At 50.3% G+C, this 17,815-nt stretch overlaps 2 protein-coding genes across 3 annotated transcripts; both read right to left on the bottom strand.

The window, feature by feature from the left end:
• Positions 1-2,662: 2,662 nt before the first annotated feature.
• Positions 2,663-6,674, bottom strand: SMIM41 (small integral membrane protein 41). The gene is made up of 2 exons (XM_078156963.1): positions 4,761-6,674; positions 2,663-4,143 (listed from the first exon to the last, which is right to left on the bottom strand). The coding sequence occupies exon 1, from the start codon at positions 5,426-5,428 to the stop codon at positions 5,030-5,032; it is 399 nt and encodes a 132-aa protein (XP_078013089.1). The 5' UTR covers positions 5,429-6,674; the 3' UTR covers positions 2,663-4,143; positions 4,761-5,029.
• A 123-nt stretch (positions 6,675-6,797) lies between these two features.
• Positions 6,798-17,040, bottom strand: ATG101 (autophagy related 101). Of its 2 annotated transcripts, none has more exons than XM_020966189.2 (3): positions 16,938-17,040; positions 10,668-10,968; positions 6,798-7,723 (listed from the first exon to the last, which is right to left on the bottom strand). In XM_020966189.2, the coding sequence occupies exons 1-3, from the start codon at positions 16,991-16,993 to the stop codon at positions 7,319-7,321; spliced, it is 762 nt and encodes a 253-aa protein (XP_020821848.1). In that variant the 5' UTR covers positions 16,994-17,040; the 3' UTR covers positions 6,798-7,318. The 2 variants fall into 2 exon arrangements, with proteins under 2 accessions (XP_020821848.1, XP_020821849.1); XM_020966190.2 differs by lacking the exon at positions 16,938-17,040 and adding an exon at positions 16,566-16,648.
• Between the last annotated feature and the right edge of the window lie 775 nt (positions 17,041-17,815).

The raw sequence follows: 17,815 nt of genomic DNA, 5'->3' as shown, positions 1-17,815 counted from the left end.
GGGTTGGATTTGTGATTTCACTAGTTTAGGGAATTCTCTCCACCAACGTAATTCGTCATCTCTATAATTCACTGTCTGAGAGAGTTGTCTAATGTCTTAAATGATGGATTGTTTTCCCTAGTGAAACTTTATTTGATCCTACTTTTTCTCAGTCTGTTTAAAGGAAGGAGGAGATGGATTCCTTCCTCACCTAAGTCAGGAAAGCTGTGGAAATCGGGATACCCCAAAGAACCGGGGAAGGAGCTGGGACAATGTCCCAGTGTAATCAGAGGGATTAAATTCCAAAGGAAACCCCCAGTCTGGGGCTCTGCTGGATGAATGGTACCATTTCATCCAGAGGGTTTCCTCCTTATGTATATACAGCCACTGTAGATTTTCAGAGCTTGGGTGGAGCAGATTCTTGGCTCCCACACTATTGGAATCCCTAAGGCTAGAGTCCTCAGAAAATGCTAACCTCAGAGATCTGGAGAAAATTGGAGACATCCTCAGCCCCAGGGTAAGGAATCACAAGATTCAGAGCTAAAAGGAACCTTAGATATTATCTCATTCAGCACCCAGAGAGAGGAAAAGACTTCCACAAGCAGTCAGGGACAGTGAGGATTCAATGTCAGGTCTGATGATTCCAGATCAAGGGATCTTTCCATGAACCTTCCCTAAGGGCCTCATCACCACAAACAACCCCCTTAGAACCAACACCTTCTCTCTTCTCCAAGACTGAGTGTCCCCACACTCAGCATCAAACATACCCCTTTCCCTGGCCCATACTTATTTAATCCCACTGATTCAATTCTCCATCCTATAGTGAATCCAGCAAAAATCAAAATTTATTTCCCGAGTTCCCCACCCCAGAGGTGGGAGGGGTTTTTTTTGAGCCTTCACCTTATTCTAAGCAAATTTATTTAAAATAAATAAATCCCTATGATACACAGAGAGTTGGCATTCCAATATGTACATTTATAATGAAACATCTGAAAAAGTAAATTTCATTTTGTAGACAATCCTGATGCACGATTCGTGGCCGCTTGCATTGTCCAGCTCTGTTGCCCTCCCCCCACCACCTCAGTGCATCCCACACAATGGTCTAGTTTCACTCTCATTCCACAGAGCTCAACACAGGACTAGGCACACAGCAGGCTCCCGACTAGACTTTCAGTGTTGATGGATTTTCCTGTCACCACCTGGGAAGGGAGGTTGGGGGTGGGGGGGTGGGGGTGGTAAGCGCTGCGGTTACTACAAACAGCCACATGGTGGCAGTAAAGCGACCGTTTTTGAAGCCAGCTTCACCCATCCCATCAAGGAAAGAAGACTTTGAAGGGAGCCAGTGGAGAGACCAAGGAATGGGTGAGAGGAATGTGGGGAGAGAGACAGGGGCTGGAAGATTTGTGTGATTCTGTGAATATTCCCTCACTTTATCAGAGACAAATCCCTAGTGCAGAAAAGCGCTGACGCTTAGAGGCCCGACCGTCTCCTCTTTTCTATTGTCGGTCAGGAAAGGAGGGGTACCCCCTTCACAAGCAGGCTCCCCACCTTGCTTTCATTAAGGAACATCTTGCCCCAAATGGGCAGGGTACGGGGGCATCCTGTGGAAAGTACATTCGTTTTGGAGCTTCAAGAGACCTAGGTTCTTGTCTTGGATCTAAATGCTTCCTTTCACTTTTCCTAATCTCATTTTCCACATCTGTAAAATGGACATAGTTCCAACACTACCTCATGAGTTTGTTGTGAGCAAGTACATGAACGATTTCTTCTTTCCATCTCCTCTGCTTCCAGGCAGGCAGACTGACCAGGTGATTTCTCTCCTGTTGTTTCAGATTTCCTGACCTAGCATCAGTGGTACTTTTGAGGATCTCATTCCCTACTGGGACTGCCCAAAAATTCTCCAGGATGTCTGACCTCTGTCTGAGTCCAGCCTCTCCCTCTGTTGGTGGCTTCTTCTCTTGGAGCAGTGGAGTCCCTGGCCTGCTGGGAACTTTGATCTCCCACCCACATTTCCTCGTCTATTTCAAGCCCAGTTCAGCTGGCTGAAGGGTTGGGATGGAAAGAGAGGGTTTCCAGATTTTCCTAATTCCTTCTCTTCCCATCTTAAGGCTGTAGCGATGACCACCCAGCAGAGACTGGCTGCCTTCTTATCTTTCTTGGGAGAATGTGAAGGTTGCTATCCACCCTCCCAGCCAATCCCAGGCTCCATCAGTCTGCGGGTCCAGATCAAGGGTAGCCAGATAAGCCTGGATGAAGAAACTGTTTGTGGCCTCCCCTCCCTGCCTCAGCCCTACTTCTCTCACTTCTTCACCTCCCACCTCCCCAGGTGTGAGACAGAGGTTGGGTGACAGGAGGCTGGGGGTGGGAGAGCTCTGTGGGGCCCTTCCTTCTGCTTGGCCAGTCCTTGCTGACCCCTCAGTCATGGTGGAAAGTACTCATTCCTTCTGGTGACTCTGAGTTCTCTGTTCTGACCTCTTGGAACTGTGTGCTTTGTGGAGGTTTTTAAGGCTATGATCATTTCCAGTGTTCCAGCCCACCCCTGTTCCTACAGACTCAATACTCACACTCTCCCCTGCTTTAGCCTGGGGAAAGTAAACCATCTAGTATATTAGAGGAAATTATCCCATGAGGAAGAGGCTAAGGCCATAGCATGAAAAGCGGGAGGATGTACAGACACAATACATTAGTTAAATAGATATATTTAAATGTTTACCCTAGTTCCTGACGTTTAATTCCTTATTCAACTGCAGACTTCAGGAGAGTGGAGATGAGTCCCTTGGGATGGACCCCGGGACCTAGTACAATGTCCAGCATACAGTGAGCACTTAAAGTATTTGATAAATGGAACGGAATGCATGTGGGGAGGGGAAAAAGGGGGGAAATGGTGTCCCTCCCCTGGGGTGATGGAAAGCGTCTCAATTCCACTGGTAAGTGGAATTGATTAACATAACAGGGATTAGCTGGAAAATGCTATACACAAATAAGCCTAATTCATTCTGAGGAAGATCAAGATTCAACAGCGGCTCGGTTTGTTCCCACCCCTATGCCTCCCTCCAACTCTTCCCCACCCCCACATTCCAGTACTGGTCCTCATCTCCTTTCTCACTTACCCTCCAGGTCCCCCACCTCAACTTCCTTCCTCGTAGCCTGCCTCATCTCCCCAACCTCGGATGGAGTGTTTCTCTTGTCCAACAGGGCGACAGACCCCTATTAAGTCTGAGCTGAGATCTCTCAATCAATGGGGGTGGCTAAGGACCCAGGGCCTTGGTTAAGAACTAGTTGCTTAGGAGAAAGGAGAAAGACTCTGGAAATCCTAGCAGCATGATTCAGTTCTCAGCCCTGGAGCAGGCAAGACCAATTGTCTAGTAAATCCAATCTGAGTTAAGTGCTTTGAGATCCTTTCAAAAGAACAAAGAATAGGAGAGGAGGTGATGACCTATCATTAACTTCTCCCAAACATCCCATCCCAAATTGAAGGGGAGGGCCTTTGGCTTCAACAGACTCCAGCCTCCGGCAGCTTCCACCCTAAGACCACGGTTCTGCCTGCCCCATGGGTGAAAGGAGAGTGACCGTATGGCTTAGGCCTAAGGCTGGCTGAAATCAAGGATGCAGGGAAATGGACAGAAGCCTTCTCTAGCCCCCCAGCCCCACACATCCCCTTCCAGCTGGGAACAGTCACTGCGAGATCAAGAAGGACCCAAGAGACAGAGATGAAGCAGGAGAGGCCACAGCTGGAAGCTCTCTGCTCCCAGCTCTTTAGGTCAGCATACTTCCAAGTCATCCCAGAGGCCCGGGATCTGTCCCATCCTCCTCCCCGACACCAATCTGGGCGTCTGGGAGGACAGACCTCAGCCGGACTTCAGTAAGACCACCCATTCTCCAGGATTCAGAGCTGGGGTGCCTTCTTAAATGTTTATTCAGGCCCTTGGCTCCTCCCCAACTCCTTTTATAATCACAGAATCAGAAGAGGTTAGAGATCATCTGACCAACTGCTCCATTTTAAAGATTGGTAAATTGAGGCCACAAGAGTATCCAACAGGTTCCAACCTTCAGGGCGAAATCAAAGAACTTGCTCTTCAGTCCATGGTCTCTGTTTCTGAAGGAGTGTTTTTTGAAAGCTTAGAGGACTGTGTTTTGGCATTATACTCTTCAACTCCTGAGAACCTGGAGAATGGAAACAGGGCAGGAGGGTGTAGAATTGCTTTGCAAGGTGAAGGCCAGGGCTGTGCTTACCCACTGGGTGGTGAAAGACTTGGCAGGGGCTGAGGAGGGATAGTGGGGGGGGTAGCCTGGGAGAGAGGGGTGTCCTAGCTTGATCTTACGTCCCAGTAGGTCAAGGGCCCACCACTGTGTCTTGAACATAATAGCTATTCAGTAATTTTTTTTTAATTATTCTGGAGGAATTGGGGGGGGGGGTAAGGAAAGCAACAGGAGGGGGAGTAGAAGTGTTTTTCCCTGGGGCACTCTGAAAGCCCAAGCCCATCCATCCAGCCTAGCCACCTCCCCGGGCTTAATTCCTCCAGGTCCAGACCCCAGGTCTCACAGCCCAAGGTCCTGACACAGGGTCTCAATACCAGAACAAATGGGAAAGGGAAGAAACCGATTGTCCCAGCTGACCTGAGACCTTTGGACAGTTTTTTGAGGGGTTGGGGGTGGGGGGAAGGTAGCTTCAAGGCCCCTCCCACTCCCTTTCACTCCCTGGTGCTGGTCTCCCTTGCCTCTAAGATACCTGGACCACGGCCCGACTCAACAGTGGCTGCCTTCTACTGCGAAGCTCTCACCTCTACAGGCCACGGGCCCTCTGACCTTCCGGCCTGAGAGGGTTCGCTCCTGTCCCGCACACACGCTGGGCTTCCAGATCCCTGGGTCTCAGCTGGAGGATCTCCAGCTCCAGCTGGGTCCAAAGCAGAGGCTGGGCTGCGTGGAAGGACCGAGAAGACGTCTCCTCTGGAGACCCGAGGGTGCTGCGTCCCAGGGGCCCCAGAGTCGCGCTCCGGGAGGGGGGCAGCTTGGTCCAAGTCCCAGGGGTCAAGCAGCAGTTGCCAAAACTCTAAGAGCCATGGCCGCTGCCGCCGCACCCCCAGTCATCCTCCCGGGACGGGCGCCGCTCTCGGGCCAACTGACCCGCCAGGCTCTCTGCCCGGAGGAGCAGGCTCCCACCCAGGAAGAGAACCCCACACAGCACAAGCAGGGAGAGGACTCCCAGCACCGCAGCCTGCAGCGCCCGCGCCCCCGAAAGGCCCCCAGCCCCAGGCTCCAGTCCCACACCCGGGGGCAACCCCGACACATTACAGCAAGAACCCGGGACCGCTTCCCCGGGCTCGGAACCGTTCATCCTCCGCGGCCCGCAGATGTGCAGGGAAAGCCAGATGTGTACAAGAGCTGCCCACCACGGACAGCTGGGGAGGAGCGAAAGGAGGGCGGAACTATCGGTTCCCCTGGGCCCCATCCCAGCCCTCTCCCACTCCGAGGATGTCCATCACCTTCTGTACCACGCCCCTTTCAAAGCCCCCAACTAGCCCTAAAGGGACCTCAGCTAAAGCTCCCCTACACCTTGTCTAAAATAACAAGCCCCAAAGGTGTAAATTAAATGGAAGAGCCTAAATTCAAACGCAACTCTCCTCATTTCAAGACTTTCCATTACACCAGAGACCTCCCTTCAAAATTCTCCCCATCTCAACCTTTCCCTCCAGCCACTCATACGGAGGCTCAGCCTAGAGACATCCTACTGAGTATAGCGGAGAGTGTTGGATTTAGAGCCAGAGATCCCTGTCATATCACTACTCTGCGTGACTCTGAACAAGCCGCTTCACTTTTCCCAACCTCACTTTCCTCATAAGTAAAGTGAGAAAGAGGACTTGGCCTCAATGACCTAGCGGGACTCCGAAACTATAATCCTAAACTGAAGGCCAAAAAGATGAAGACGACACAGGAAGAGAGTCACCAAATCACTGTCTTTCAGCTTTCAACATTTGGAGCTGCTTTTTCCATTGGGGTGGGGGGGCGTCTGCTCCCAGTACATCCACGCTTTTTCACCACGTGCCCAGTCAGAAGAGTAGGAAGCTCCAAGGCTGTGGATGTGGGTGAAGGCAACGGGTCCCTTTTTTAGTGACGGTCTCCTGAGTTTGGTTGACCTAAGTGGTTGAGCACCTGTTCAGCCGCCCAGTGGGCAGAGAGGGCTCTAGAGCACAGGCAGGCCTTCTCCAGGTCTAACTCTGCTTTGTAAGGGAGGTTTGGTGCTGGCACACACATACATTCACTCACACTCTCTCATTCATTTTCTCTCTCTCTGAAAAGAACCAAGGCAAATGTCACTATCAACAAATTACAGGTTCAGAACTAAAAAGGATGGTGGTCATCAGATCCACTAAACATGTCCCCAAGTAACTACAGGCAAACAGGTACCAGGTGCAGACTGCTACAAATCAAGGAGAAGCCTGCATAACCCAGCCTTCTGATGTGTCCTAAGGGTAATGGTGTGGGATGGTGCTAGGAGAACAGCTCAAATCACTGGGGGGATCAGAGCAATCCTATCTCTCTAGTCCACATCGGAACAGTGTAGTCGCTGAGCCCTGGAAGATCTCAGGGAAACACAAGGAGACCCCTGCTCCCCCAAGTCTTAGGCCACACACACTCCCAGTTCCTCCCAGTGCCCAGCCCAGCCCTGGAGCCAAAGGCAGAAAGGCATAGAAAGCTACAGGGCAGGAGCTGCCCCCTGCTTCAGATAAAGTCTATATCCTAGGGCTGAATACTTAGACCCATGTCTCAGGACAGAACACAGGGCACAGGACTGAGGTGGGGGTAGGTCACCCCAAAACTCACATTTCCAACTTTTATTCACTATTCCTTAGTGTGTTTTCTGTACAGAAGAGGAGGAAGAGGGGAAAGGGACTCCCATACCAGGGATCTGAAAAGACAGTAATAGTGTCCTAAGCAAGGACTTGAAGATGAGCATATCCTTCAACAGTTTGAGAGGGATGGGGAGAGAGCCTTTGCTGTCAGCAAAAAAAAGAGGGGGGGGGAGCTTCAATTCAAGAGATCATCTCAGGAGCGAAGAAGGGCCTGAGGATAACAGGTTGCTCCTAGAAAGCTTGGCCAGCAGGCCTGACTTCTACTCTGATTGGCCCAGGTACCACAACCCTTGATTTTTGTCACAACCCCTTCCAAATACCCCCCAGGAATATAGAGCAGGCTCCCCCACTACATGCACCTTGCCCATTCAAGTCCTCAAGGAGAAAAAGAATTCGGTCGCCCCATTGCTGAGGCCCACAGAACCCTGGAAAGGCTACCAAGAGTTAGTCTCCCAACCAGTCCTCTCTCGTGGCCTGGCTCTTTGAAACTAGAGGGCCAGCGTGTCCTTAATGAGCCTCCGCATGGTGGTGGTGACTGAGGTCCCCAAGGCATCTGTGATCTGGAAGGAGATCTTGTAGAGGTAGGGCTGCACATCCCGAAGCCCTGTGTCAAACACGTTGTCCACCTCAGACTGTGTGGGCATCTTGGGCAGGTACTCGTGCCGGTTCATCACCTCTACGATGTTGATGACCTTCTCACATAGCTTCTCTCCCACCTTCTCTCGGCAGATCTGCCTCTCCTGCTCTGTGGCCAAGGCCACCACGTGGACCTTGACTGTCCACACCTCCCATGGGATGCACTCATCAGAAAATGGCCACCGTGACTTCTTTTTCTGGTAGAATTCCAAGGACATCTGCCCTAGTCCATCCCCGCCCGAGTTACGAAGGGCATCCTAGGGAGGCACAGATTACAGAGATGAGACCGAAAGGCTCCAATACCAGCATCCACTCACTCTACCCTTGCCCCAGGGAAGTTCCTGGGTATACCACATCAGCTCTTTGGAAGAGTAAGGAGTGAGGCCCAGAGAAAGACAGCATTGTCACGGCCCAGGCCGATGCCCCATTCCCCACCTGCCTTGTTGGTGGAATGTGGGAGGAAGTCTCCAGCCAACCCCACCACTGCCACAGAACCACAGAATGTCAGAGTTGGACTAGATTTCCAAAGGCTGTTTAATCCACCCCCCTTCATTTTACAGATGAGGAAACTGAGGCCTAGACTGGTACTAATATCAAACTGACAGCTAAAAGCTCAGCCTGCTCCCCCATTCTCTAGTCAGGCCTCTCCTCAATTCTTCATCCTCCCTAACTTCCCAAACCAACCTGAGAGTTTTCTGAGTCTTTCTGAGTCCCACACCCTTTCCTTCAAAGACCACCTTTATTTAGTAATTTCTTCTTTGGCCACAAGATACATTTTAAACTCCTTAGCCTAGCCTAGGCAGTTGGGATTTAGGGCTGGAAGGGACTTGGGATATCCATTTAATCCAGAGCCCTCAATTTACAGGAGATGAAACTGAGGCCAAGAGAGATCAAGCGACTGGCCCAAGATCACAATGATTAATTAGCTAAGCTGGGATTCAAACCCAGGTCCATGGATTTTATAAGGACCCTGAGACAGAAACACTTAAGACGCTGGGTTAAAGAAGGATCAAAGCTGGTCAGTCCATCCCTGGCTCCACCTCCCTGTTCTCCACAGGAAAGCCATCTGGGACCATATGCTCTAGGAATTTCTCTGACACAGCACTGTGGTGTCTGGGTGACCCCCCACCCTGGGCTCCTTCGCCTGGATGGCCAAAGATCCTAAACCACATTCTTGAGTGAGTCACTTACTGACCAAGAAAGCCTCAAATCCTCAATCACATTTCAGGGAATAGATTTAAATGCCCTAATAGGGGTCTACCATCATTAATGCACGAGGCGTCTAACTCCACCCAGATGTTCTGAGTAAAAGGGATGGGTTAATTGGGATTGGCTGCCTATCCCTTTATAGAGGAAACACAACAGTTGCCTGGTCATTTGTAAAGTGATCTGCCTTTTCCTAGGGGAACAGGGGGAGCTGTGGCCTAAGTTCCTGGACACTTTTATGACCAGGGCTACCCATAAGGGGTCCATTTGGCTCAAGGGGCTCCAGGCAAGGACCCTTGGAAATGAAACCAACCAAATGAACTCATTTTGACTATCAAACAAACACTCTCCCACCCCAGCATGCACTCCAGCCTTTTCCACTTTCTCCTCATCCCTCCCTTTCTGAGGAGGACATTTACATGTTTAAGTCCAATAGGACAAAGTAGGGAACAGGTCAAGTAGACACAGCCCTGAGAATCAGAGTGCAAGGAAAAGGGAACGTCTTAGGAAACCTCCCTAAGGGATGAACTGGTTGTCCAACTGAATTATTCTTGCACTCCCACTCCTACCCAAGTGGCCCAGCTGTCATATCATATGCTTCATGACTTCATTTTTCTCTTCCCCTAAGAGGAGGAAGGAGTAATTTCTTAGTAATGATGCTACAGCTGGCAGAGTACCCAGAGCTCATCAGCCACAGGAGGGTTCTTGATTGGCTGGCTCGGCATGACTCTGGGATTATAAGTGTGGTGCAGTGGAGAAAATTCTGGATTTGGAACAAAAGGCTGCTGTTGTCATTCAGTCATTTCTGACTCTTTTGTGACCCCATTTGGGCTTTTCTCAGCAAAGACACTGGAATGGTTTGCCATTTCCTCCTCCAGTGGATTAAGGCAAACAGAGGTTAAATGACTTGCCCAGGGTCACACAGCTAGTAAGTGACTGAAGCCAAATTTGAACTCAGGTCTTCCTGATTCCAGGCCTAGTGCTCTATTCACTGCAACACCCAGCTAACTAAGGAGTAAAAGGACCTGGGTTTAAATCCCAACTGGGCTATTTACTTGCTCTCTGATCTTGAATAAGTCATTAATATCCCTGAGAGTCAGTTTTCTCACCTGTCAGGTGACTAAATGATCCCATCAAAGGAGCCAATAATGCTAAACCCAAAAATGTCCAAATGGGCAAATCTCAAATCTGGAAGCTTTTGGGTGAAGATGTTTGAGGTCAGTGGGAAGAGGCTCGGCCAAGGGAATCATTCAGGCCTGCAGTGTGGCCTAAGGGAAAAGACTTAAGAGTCAGGACACCTGGGTTCCCATTCTGGCTATAGGACCACAGGTGAGCTGCTTCCCATCTCTGAACTCAGGTTCCCTCGCCTGGAAAATGAAGGTAACAGTCCTTGGATGGGCTGCAATGGAACAGGCTGTGGTGGAGAGAGCACTTCACAAACTGACAAGTGTCCTAGAACTCTGAGGTGTCATTATGATTGCTCAACCACCACCCAGCAGAGATGGAGAACTCTTCTTTTAAATGTCCTCTCAACTCCTTACAACCCTATTCTTGGCATGCCTGGAAACTGTTCTTTTCCCTTATGAAGCCCACTCTCGTGGCATGGTGTGTAACAGAAGGAAAGGGGGAGTGAGTGCTCAACTTGTCACCAAGAGATGGTGGCAGCAGCTGCAGAGGGAGGCAGGGGATTAGGGACAGAGCATTTGTGATCTCTAAACCCACTGATCCTCAGGGATCAGGCAGGTTAACAAGGCGTAAAGGAAGAAGCCAAAGGGCCAAGTAAAGGGACCCTCAGGATCAGTTCTGACAGGCCAATGGCCCAGGAAACTGGACTAATCATTAAGGTCGACAGCCTAGTCAAAGGATACAGATGGCTCTTTGTTGGACAGAAAAGGGCAGTACCAGCCCAAACATGAGAACCCAAATGGACAAGTGACGATGTAGACAGCTTTGAGGACAGAGGGAAGAAGCCCATCTCTCTGGCTGTCACCCTACCTTGAACTCCCCAACGACCTTGCGCAGGGCCCGGTCCAGCTCCTCGGAGGAGACGCGCACGTAGGTGAAGTCAATGAAATCACAGTCGATGTCCTGGGTGCCCACAGTGCCGATGGAGTAGGTGCCCTCCTTCTTGTAGTGGAACTTGCCGGTGCTCCGGTGCAGAAGCACGGTGTGCAGCACGGCCAGCAGGGCCTCCTCCACCTGCCGCCCCTCCACGGACACCTCCAGGACCTCAGCCCGGCAGTTCATCCCCCGGCCGCTGGCTGCTCCCACCAACCTGGCAGGCGGCTGGCTGGCTCTGGAGGAAAAAAATCACACCTAGACACACCGAGGACTCCAAGCTGACACATACCCTTCTGATGCTGCTCACAGACCCACCCCCTCCCTGAATCCTTCCCTGACCTTGGGGCCCAAGCAGCTTGGGCAAATCACTGATCTACCCAGGGTATGCTTCCTCAGGAACAAAAAAAACGAGGCAAGACAGAATTGTCTCTACCATCCTTTCCAGCTCTAACTGCTATGAAATCTGTAATCCTTGCTCGCAAAGACCATTTCTTAAATATCTTTCCCCAATTCACTTCAAAGAACTAGAACTTAATATGTCTGCTAATGAACGATGATGAATGTCTGAAAATGTCAATTTCTCACCTAGGATTTCAAAGGTCTTCCCCAAGATTTCCCTGGGTGCTTCCTTGCCTCCCACACCCACCTCACCTTCTCTTCTCCCCCATCAGCCTCCCATGTAATGAAAGAATTCACACACCATGTTGACTGAGTTCACTACAAATTGATAGGCCTCATACTCAGACCTCATTACTGCTGCCTGGCAATCCTTTTATTTTTTCCCTGACTGACTCTATAGCCTACAAAACACAATGGATTTTCCAAACCATCTCTTCTTTCAAGCCTCCCACTCCCAACTCTTGTCCTGGTGCTCAGTAGAGGGCATGGCCCCAAATTTGCCTCAGAAAATACAAGCCATTTATGATGACTTACCTCTCCCCCAGTACTCCACTGAAAATGCCCTCACATTTCTCATCTTTTGCTCCAGTCTCTGAAGAGTGGCCTTCACCAAGACCATTCCCTCTACTTGTGCCTTTGATCCCATCCGCCTTGGCAGCCTCCACTTCAATCACCCTCTTCTCATCTCCAAATCTATCCCTAATTACCTTCCATGGTCCCTATAAACATGCCCAAGCATCCTCCATCTTTAAAAAACCTTCACTTGACCCTATCATGCCCTCAAACTACTAGACTATATCCCCCTACCCGGATAACCAAACTCCTAGAAAAAGCTGTCTATACTGTGTTCACTTCTTTTTCACTAACTCACATCTAAATCCATCCCAATCGAACTTCTGACCTCAGGACTTAAATGAAATTGCTCACTCCATGGTTACTAACCACTTCTTAATTTCTAAATTCTCATCTTCTTTTGTCCTCTGGACCTCTCTGCTGGTGCCCCCAAGGGCTTTGCCCAGCCACTTTTCTCTCTGTACACTCTCTCATGGGTTGAATCATCATTGTCATGCAGATAACACACACAGAGACACACAGACATACATACACACACACACCCTTAAGCTCTCTCGAGCTCTACTCCTCCTGTCCCAGATCACCGGCTGACAACTGGGCATTTCAGAGGTGTCTCAAACTAAATTGAACATCTTTTCCCCAACACTCACCCTCTCCTGAACTTCCCTATTTCTATTTTTTTCCTTTGGCTAGGCAATGGGGTTAAGTGACTTGCCCAGGGTCACACAGCTAATATGTGTTATGTGTCTGAGGCTGTATTTGAACTCAGGTCCTCCTGACTCCAGGGCCAGTGCTCTATCCACTGCGCCATCTAGCTGCCCCCTGAACTTGCCTATTTCTAGCAAGAACACTCCCCATCTTACCAGACACCGAGCTGGGAAGCCTGGGCATCATCCTGAGCTCTTTACTCTTCCTTACCACAGAGCAATTGCCAAATCTTACTATTTCTACTTCCACAACATCTGTCCCCTTTTCTCTACTCACATGGTGGCCCTTATCCTGGCCTTATGGAAATAGCCTAACTGGTCTCTCTACTTCAAGTCTCTTCCCATTCCAGTCCTCCTCCAAAGAGACCAAACTACTTTCCCGAAACAAGGGTCTGATCATGTAACACCCCCCCCACCCCCATGCCCCCCACTCCCCCCCCCCCACACGCACTCATACAAAAACACACAAACACACACAATCAACTGCAATGGCTCCCTATTACCTCAAGGTCAAAATATAAACTCTTCTGTTTCATATTTAAATATCTTCATAGCTTGCTTCAAACTGGCCTTACTGATTCTCACCCACAGAGCTCCTTTTCCTCTCATCTCAAAACTTAGCTCAAACACCACCTTCTAAAGAGGTCATTCCTGATTTGCTCTTGGGCTAGGTCTCCCACCTTCCTCCCAATTAACCTGTTTATTTTGTACATATATATGTATGTCATCTCCCCCGAAAGAATGGAAGCTCCCTGAGGGCAGGTCTATTTCATGTTTGTCTTTGTATCCCCATAACTGGCACGCAGGAAAGAGTAGGCACTTAATAATGTCAGCTAATTAAGCCCTTCTCCTGGATACTCAGCTCTGCCCTGGGCTTTTCTGGCACTGTTCCCTCCAGGCTCTCCTCCCTCTCACTCCTCCTCCTTTGTCTAATCATCCATCCTGTGCCCTCTAACTGTTTGTGTCCATCAAGGCTCTGGCCTCTGTCTTTGTCTGTTTTCTCTCTATACCCCTCTCTTGGTGTATCAGCTCCCATGGATTCAATTCTACACAGGTAAGTAATCAACAGGTATTTTATGAAGCATCTGCTATGTGTCAGGCCCTGTGTTTGGTGATGGGGAAATAATGACAACTAATAAAATGATCCCCCTCATAGCCGGCTCTCTTCTGAGCCTCAGTGCCAACATCACACAGCTGCCTACTGGACATCACAAGGCAGGCATCTCATACTTGATACGGACACAAGAGAAATCAGAACTCCTCTTCTCCTCTCTCCCCTGTCCACATTTTCTCTAGCTTCTGTTTCCGTTAAAGGCACCACCAGCCTAGCCATCCTCGACCCTTCCTCCTCCTTCACCTCTCATATTCCCATCAGCTAAACTGGCCCTACCTGCTCTTTCCAGTACAGGACAAGCCATCTCCCACCTCCCCACCTTTGCAAAGGCTCTCTCCCACCTGTGGGAGGTATCTACTCTTCTCTCTTTAGAATGTAAGCTCCCTAAGTGCAAGGACTGTCTCATTTTTATCTCTGTATTCTCAGTCCCTTCTCTAGATAGTTCCCTAAGCTCAGGAAAGCTGTAACAGATCTGGCAAAACACCTCCAGAAACCTTATTTTATTCACAACAGAAAAAACTGAGGCCCGGAAATGCTAAGTGGCCCATTCAGTGTCCAACAGGTAGTAAATGGGATTTGAATTCAGTCCCTGTGAACTATACTCCTGTCCCCTGAAGTCCCTCCATAGCAGGCACCCATAATGGCTTGTTGAATGAATTTTATCTCTCTTTTTAGCTCTTCTCCCGAGCTGTGCCCCGGGATCTCCTAAGTCTTTTCCCAAAACCAGATAGATGAGCTCCACCAATCAGATGTGCTCCACTCTAAATCCTGTCTCTCCGCTCCAGTTAGGAACTCCTAGGTCCCTCTCCAGTGTTCCTGAAGCATCCCTCAAGGTTAGCCAAAGCACTAGTGAAGTTGGCCTGGGCAGAGGGAATAGTATGCCTCAAAGGTCACTGATGTTGTGACGTTCTCTGAATTATCCTCCTTTCCCTCAGTGGCCCAATTCTAAATCACTCACTGGCAAATTTATCTAAACTCTGAACCTTTCCTGAATCTCTACATTTTCAAATTGATCTGGTGGCTTACTTGGACTTACCCTGTCTGACCACGTGTCATTCAAACCCCTCTGGCTTTAGTGGGAGAATTTACGCTGCCCCACAACAATCTAAGATACAATATAAATGTTGTAGTCAAAACCCAGAGGTTCCCCAGTCACTGCCGTGGTCCTGGGTCAGGTGCTGAGACCCTCCCACAAGACAGACAGTAAAACAGGCTGTTCGAACCTTCCCTTATATGCCAGAGAGGTTGTCAGCCTCATCTTTCTCAGTCATTGCACTGACCCATTCTTCCTCTGCTCAGCAACCAATCAGTTGTTTGATTTCATGGGTCAACTCCAGACTTGGGAGTCACAGTCTCCAAGGACATTCCTCTCACCACTCCCACTTCTGTTTTAGCCTCCTGCATCTTCATTCTTCCCAATACTATACCCTCCAGAAAAGTTACTCCTATCTCTTCAGCTAACTCATCTTTCTTATCAGATGAACCTTCACAGAGGCTTTTCATCCCAACTTAAGAATTCCTGTTTTCTCAGTCCCTTTTCTCTTTAGTCCAGTTCTGATACTCCTTCTAAACAAAGCTCTATACTTCTCCCAGAAAGTCTTCTCTAACCACTTTTTAAGCCAGAGCTCCATCCATTAGGTATACTCATCTCTGAACTCTATCTCTCCACTCCAATTAGGAACTCCTAGATTCTTCCTCAGTATCTCCCTACTGTGCTCTCCAGGGAGTGTGCTTTACTTACACACACACACACAGAGCTATATATGAAGAGAAGGGATTAAAAAGTGATTCACACTAAAGGCATGGGACCACCTGAAACTGAACTTTCCAGCATCTGAGCAGGCAAGGCATTCCAGCACTAATGACACCTCAATTGGTCAGGGGGCTACGTGTGGTGGCACATGCCTGGCGGATCTCTTGAGCTCAGAAGTTGTGAGTTGCGGTAGCTAAAGCCAAACTTGAGTGTCTGAATTAAGTGCACCACCAATATGCTGAGCCTCCCAGAAAAGATGGAAGGTACAGGGGGACCAGGCTGTCTAAGGAAGGGTAAAACAAAATAGCCCAGAGTGGGTCAATCCATGCTGTGATCAGCAGTGGAACTGCAACCAAGAGTGACTGATGCACTTCCAACCCAGCTGAGATAGAGACTCTGCCTCAAATAAAAAGGGAAAAAAAAAACAGCCAAGGGGCAACCACTACTCTTGGAAAACAAGGCTTCCCCAAGGGCACCAATTACAGTGTGAGTGCCTAGGAAGATCATAGTGTAGCAGAAAAAGGCCCAGCTATGGAGTCAGAGGACCCGAGTGAATCCCCCTCTCACATTTACTACCAGGGTGACTTTGGGCAAGTCATTTAGTCTCCCTAGGGCCTCAGTTTCCTCATCTACAAAATCAAGGGGTGATGGAGCACCCAGTGAGGTCCTTTCTCTGAGGTGCCCCCCAGCTAGGTTTGAAAAGCTTCCTACTCCAGATCCAAGCCCACTTCCACTACAGGCCCTCGGGTCACACCCCCCACCGAAAGAGGATAAAGCCAATTTGCACGGCCAGCCTCCCCTAGCAGACCCCGAGGCAAGTGTAAAGTCTGTAAAGACAAACACGGCCACATCCCAGGCAAGAACACAGACTTGGAATCCTATGACTTCATCTGCCACAATTCTAGACAACCCGTGAGCATCTACCCCTGATTTATCAGGGGTTTGCTATCATAATTCAAGTCAATGAACATTTATTAAGCACCTACTATGTGCCAGGCACTAAGCTAAGACGTAGGAAGTGCTGACGTTTGTTTGCTACCACATATGGTGGTGACATAAACACTGGGTGCACATTCTGGGGAAACAAAATTAGCGCGAGAGGGCAGACGCCGAGGTGGGAGGGATCACTTCTAGCCCGAGACCTCGACGCCCTCCCACTTCACAGATGAATAAGCTGAGGCCCCGGGCTCCTCTGGGCCGGGGAGCTGGGTCCGAGCCTTGCACCAGCCCGGGGCGCTGTCGCCGCCGGTCGCCCCCCAAAGCTGGACTCGGGGGGCCCTCCCTACCTGGTCCCGGACCCCGGGGCAGGGGCGGTTGGGGCGGCGGGTGGCACCTCAGCCCCGCCGGTGCATCCTTGGGACCGTCGGGGGCGCCGTCCCTCAAGAGGACGTCGAGCCCGGGCTCGCCGCGGATCGGTTGGCCCCGCAGACAGATGGACGCAGGCGGGAAGGCTGCGGACTCTGCCCGCTCCTCCGCCCCCTCGCCTGAGCCCGGACGCCCGCCCGCGCCCCGAGGCCCCCTCCCCCGGGCCCCGCCCAGCCCAGCCCGGGGGTCCCACCACGTGGGGCCCCAGCACCTGGGGAGCGGCGTAGGCTCACTGAGCCCGGGGGCAGGGGCGGCAGAACCCCCAGCAGCCTAGGCCCAAGAACCGCACTCACCGCTTCGGACGAGACCATCCACTGCCCTGGGGGGAGGAGCCTGAGGACTCTACCATCCGCCCCTAGAGTCAGAGGTCTGAGTTCGGCCTGTTCCATCATTTGCTCTCTTCCCCGGGGGAGGGGGGAAAGGAGAGGCGCGTATCTCTGTTTCGCCTAAACATTAGAAAAGGCTTCTCTCATAACTGATTATCACTATATGATGTATAATGTATGAGTCTTTCTCTGGAGTGGAAGATCCTTCTTTTTTTGCCGTTCATGTCTTTCTGAGATTGGACCCCAAGAAATCCACCCCCTCTTTTGCCCGGCTCCATTCCCTCCCCACCATCGAGATGCTGTTGTGCTTTGGAAAGAGCAGCCAAACTTCCGGCATAGAGAGATGGGGAGCGGAGGGACAGAAGGACCAAGAGAGCTCTCCGTCGCCCCCTGGGTTGGGGGAGTCACCGGAGTCAGTACTGCAGCTTCGGGACGCGGCCTTAGATCCTGGCATGAACATGTACTCTGGTCGAAGCAGGACAGAGGGTAACCCTGGCTCGGGTCGGAGGACCGAGAGTAACCCTAAGGATAGGCTACATTGTCCCGCAGGGGAATAACCCGGAATATGAGCCTTTGAATGGTTGTTGAAAGATCTGCGTTGTTCCATTAGCCCTGCACTGTGGGGTGCTGTGTGACGTTGGTTTAGTCCCTAGACATCTCTGAGCCTCTTCTTTCCCAATATAATTGAAGCCCAGGTCGCTGCTGGAACAGATAATGTAAAGATTTTTATGGGAGGCTACAGGTCATGCTCTGCTCTTGATTTAGCTCTGTGACTTTGAGCAAAGTCAGTTGATTTTTTCAGAGCCTCAGTTTCCTCATCTGTAAAAATAAACAGAATCCTCACC

Source organism: Phascolarctos cinereus, unplaced genomic scaffold (assembly GCF_003287225.1).
Source record: "Phascolarctos cinereus isolate Bilbo 61053 unplaced genomic scaffold, phaCin_HiC Scaffold_1;HRSCAF=81, whole genome shotgun sequence".
In the NCBI taxonomy this organism is placed as follows: domain Eukaryota; kingdom Metazoa; phylum Chordata; class Mammalia; order Diprotodontia; family Phascolarctidae; genus Phascolarctos; species Phascolarctos cinereus.
This window is presented reverse-complemented; position numbering and strand designations above follow the sequence as displayed.

What these genes read in the sequence shown, in the direction of transcription:
- SMIM41 (XM_078156963.1), bottom strand. Translation starts at nt 5,428, where the DNA reads ATGGGGCCCAGGGGAACCGATAGTTCCGCCCTCCTTTCGCTCCTCCCC.
- ATG101 (XM_020966189.2), bottom strand. Translation starts at nt 16,993, where the DNA reads ATGGTAGAGTCCTCAGGCTCCTCCCCCCAGGGCAGTGGATGGTCTCGT. An exon ending in GGATGGTCTCGTCCGAAGCG is followed by an intron (nt 10,969 to 16,937) that starts GTGAGTGCGGTT and finishes TTTTTCCTCCAG; the next exon opens with AGCCAGCCAGCCGCCTGCCA. An exon ending in AGGTCGTTGGGGAGTTCAAG is followed by an intron (nt 7,724 to 10,667) that starts GTAGGGTGACAG and finishes GTGCCTCCCTAG; the next exon opens with GATGCCCTTCGTAACTCGGG.